This window comes from Nasonia vitripennis (assembly GCF_009193385.2).
Source record: "Nasonia vitripennis strain AsymCx chromosome 3 unlocalized genomic scaffold, Nvit_psr_1.1 chr3_random0005, whole genome shotgun sequence".
Classification (NCBI taxonomy): Eukaryota; Metazoa; Arthropoda; class Insecta; order Hymenoptera; family Pteromalidae; genus Nasonia; species Nasonia vitripennis.
In genome coordinates, this window is record NW_022279624.1 from 638,712 (window position 1) to 642,807 (window position 4,096).

Consider the following 4,096-nt stretch of genomic DNA (forward strand, 5'->3'; position numbering starts at 1 on the left):
GAGTGGCAAGACGATTCAGAATCACACAGTTCAAAACGACAGCCTTTCATCCACAGTCGAACGGCTCTCTTGAGAGAAGTCATCATGTACTGAGAGAATATTTGAAACAATTTATCTCGCAAAACGAACAATGGGACCAGTGGCTAGAGATGGCTGCTTTTTCGTATAATACGTCCGTACACGAAGCGACACAATACACGCCCTACCAGTTAGTCTTCGGAAGATTGGCTCGCTCCCCGTCGAGCAACCCACTCGAAAGAGAGGACAGACTCCCGACGTATGCCGATTATATTATCGAATTAACAACAAGGTTAAATAACATTCAAGAAATTGCGTGAGAAAAATTAATAGCAGCCAAATGGCGAGCAAAATATTATTATGACACAAGTGCAAATCCACAAGATTTTAAGGTTAGCGATTATATTTGGCTACTTAAAGGAGGAAAAATTCATAAACTAAAAGACCAGTACGAAGGTCCCTATTTATTCGTAGATATACTGCGTAATGGTAATATTAAGATACAACTAAAAACGAATAAATATAAAGTAGTGCATATGAATCGCGTACGTATATCATACATTGAACCAGAAAAGACTTAAGTCTAAATTAATTAAATGATATATGTCAAATATAGTTTAAGTATACAGTATGATCCTATTTTATTCTATTCAAATTAACATAATGCATAATTACAGTATCAACAATAATCAATTAAACAAGCGAGATAAGGATTTCAGAAAAAAAGGAAAAGTAGTAGTAAAATAACTGGTAAAATCTACGTTTAAAGCAAATAAGCTTAAGAAAAAAATATAATCAAAAGGTGAACTCATCTCAAGAAATACTGTGATCTATAAGAGTAGATCTAGGAGCACGGTTGCAGCCTCATAGCAATACTAAACATAAATGCTGACGCCCCGATGGCGATTATGTAGAGATATGTGCTTACGCCCCGATGGCAATGATATGTACATCATACATATGTCGATGATAGGCATAGTTAAGCAAGGATCAGTAATTAGTAAAACTTTATCTATATAACGATTATTTTAAATTTTCACTGTGCAATAAAGAAAAAGATAATGAAGTAAAACAAAAGATTGTCGTTAAGAAAATTTTACAAAAAAAAAAATAGGTTTTACTTTTAATTACAATATGACTAGAATAAGGTCAATTAAGTAAGGAGATAAGCCAAAGGACCAAATACATTTATGGAGAAAATTTTCAATATTATTCAATGATAATTATATTGGAGTTGAGTGAAATTGAATTACAATATATCGCGTAGCACAATTGTGATATATTGAAATCATTATATATTGAATTGAGGACTTGGTTGGAGGGCGCGAGAGCGACAACACGTGTCTCGAGCGAGACCGACAGTTTCGGTAGTTTTGAGTGGGAAGAAGGTGAGAAAAAATAAAAAGCAAGCAAAAAAGGAGGAAAGATAAAGTGTAAGAAGAAGTGTGTGAAAGAAGCAAGAAGAAAAAGTGAATAGGAAAAGAAAAAGAGAGGAAGAACAGGAAAGAGGGCACAAAGGTTAGAGAGGTTAGAAAGACACGAGTGTCATGGCGGACGGTAAACCGAAAGGGGCGGGAAACAGCGGAGAGAAGAGCGCGGCGATCAAAGATAAGGAGGAGAAGAAAAAAGTAATAACAAGGCAGTCAACTTTAGAAGGCTTAGTAGGAGGAAGAAAAGTGACGTTCAAAGACGAGGCGGAAATGAAGAAAGTGTGGGATGAATTAGGAGCAATGAAAGAACAGAACAAGAAAATGAAGGAGAAAATCGCGAAAGAAGGAAAGGAAAGAGATATAGAGATGAGGAAAATAGAAAGTGTAGTGAGAGAGCTGAAAGAAGAATTGAAAAGTGGAAAGGAAAAGATGGAGGCCATGGAAGAGAAGGTGGAAAGTTTGGAGAGCACGGTAGCGGAGCTGAACGAGAGGCTAACGGCGGCAACGGAGAGGCAGGCGGAGACATCAGCCGAAACGGGAGAGGAGCGGTTCCACGCCGGAGCAACAGAGGGCGCGAGAGGCTCCACTTGGAGCTTAAGGAGCGGGACGAGCATGCGGTCGATGCGCAGCAGCAGAAGCACAGTACGAAGCGGCAGCAGCTGGGGCAGCGGTGCGTCAGATGCGTTCTCAGGGAGAGAGGTGAGTTTGATGAAGAAGATGTTATATGATAAGGATAGGGCGGAAAGAGCGTGCAACAGTGAAAGGGTTGGCCGAACACATGGTAGAATTAGAAAGATTGATAGGAAAGAAAGACGAGGTGAAGGATTGGGTAGAAAAATTAATAGAGGAAAAATTAGGAACAGAAGTAAAGGTAGAGACAGCGAGAATAGGAGGAGGGAGAAGTAGGGTAGATAGAGTCGTAATTGCTAAATTAAGAAGCGAAGAGGAGAAGAGAAAAGTGATGAAGAATAAGAGCAAGCTAAGAGGGACGAACATTTATATAGAGCATGATTTAAGTTACGAGGAAAGGAGAAAGCAGGAGGAAATTAAGAGATGGTGCATGGAAAATAAAAGGAAGGGATGGAATATAAGAATAGGAATAGGTAGGGTAGCAATCGATGGGCAGTGGATAAGGTGGGAGGAAGAAGATAGAATAAAAGAGATAGAAGCTGAAGACAACAAAAGACAGGAGAAAGTAACAAAGCAATTAGAGTGGATGAGGGAAAATAGGTCTGTGGTAACAGAAGGAGAAATAGGAGGAGAAAAAGTGGACGGAGAAGAAAATTTCGAGTAGGCCAGAAATGGAGATCGGAACAGGAGAGGGAGGAGAGGAAGGTAGGAAGAAGAGAAAAAATGTTTACAAGTAAGCAGAAAGAAAATAAAGGGAAGGAAAAATGGAAAGAAAATAAAAGTAACACTTTCAAGTATGAAGAACAGTGGGGCAGCCAGGAGCTAGAGGAAACAGTGGGACAAAAGAATAAAAAAAGGAAAGAGGAGAAGAGTAAGGGAGGGCCAGGGGAGGCAAACACAAAGAAGCTACTGTTCTGGAATATTGCAGGGTTATGGAATAAGGACATGGATTTTTGGAGATACATCAAAGGGAAAGACTTCCTAAGCCTGTCAAAAACATGGGTGGAAAGAAAAGATATAGATAAAGTAAGAGATTTATTACCAAAGGAGTTCGAATGGGAAATAGTAGAGGCAAAGAGGACACAAAAAAGAGGAAGAGCAGCAGGGGGTTTTATTATAGGAATCAAGAGAAACTGGAGCAAGGAGGAGATAGTAATAGCGGAGGAAATAACAGAAGGCTTAATTAAAACAGAAATCAGGGAACAAAAGGAGATAGTAAAAATTTGGTCAGTATATAACCAGAAGAACACGGATAAAATAATAAAAAAATTGGAAGAGATAGAAATAAAGGAAGAGGGGAAAGTGATAATAGGAGGAGATTTTAACATCAGAATAGGGGAAAAAGGGGGCTACATAGACATAGAAAACGGTGAAACGAGACATAGGAAAAGCAAAGACAAAAAGTGTAGCAATGAATGGGAGAAAGTAGTGGATTTATGCGAAGAAAAAGGTTGGAAAATTCTAAATGGAAATAAAGAAGGGGACGAAGAAGGAGAATACACTTTTATAGGAGGTAGGGAAGCAACGGTCATCGACTACATAATAGTAAATGAGGAGGTTTGGGAAGAGGAGTCAAGGTTTGAAATTCAGGAGAGCATAGATTCAGACCACGCACCACTAGTTTTAGAATATAGGAATGAAGGTCAAAAGTCAAAAGAGGAAGTAAAAGAAAAAGGAAAAACAAGGAAAGTATTGATATGGGAGGAAGAAGCGGTGGAAAAATACAAGGAAAAAACAAAAGAGCTGTGCAGAGAGATAGAAGAAAAGGAGGAAGATAGCATTGAAACAAGATGGAAGGACACAAAGGAAATAATAAAGAAAGCGTGGATTGTAGAAGAAAGAAGGGTAAAAAAAAGAAAACTAGGCTACAGGAGATGGTGGAATAGGGACTGCTCAAGAATGGAAAGGATAGCAAAGAAAGAGTATAAGAAGTGGAAAAAAGGGGAGAGTAATAATGCAAAGTATAGGCTAGCTAGAATAAAATGGAGAAGGAAATGCAGGGAAAGAGAAAAAATATG

General features: G+C 38.6%; 1 protein-coding gene across 1 annotated transcript; it reads left to right on the forward strand.

Moving 5' to 3' along the window:
• Positions 1 to 1,565: 1,565 nt before the first annotated feature.
• On the forward strand, positions 1,566 to 2,742 carry LOC103318066 (golgin subfamily A member 6-like protein 6). Its single transcript, XM_031925924.1, has 2 exons — positions 1,566 to 2,118; positions 2,207 to 2,742. The coding sequence occupies exons 1-2, from the start codon at positions 1,566 to 1,568 to the stop codon at positions 2,740 to 2,742; spliced, it is 1,089 nt and encodes a 362-aa protein (XP_031781784.1).
• Positions 2,743 to 4,096: the final 1,354 nt, after the last annotated feature.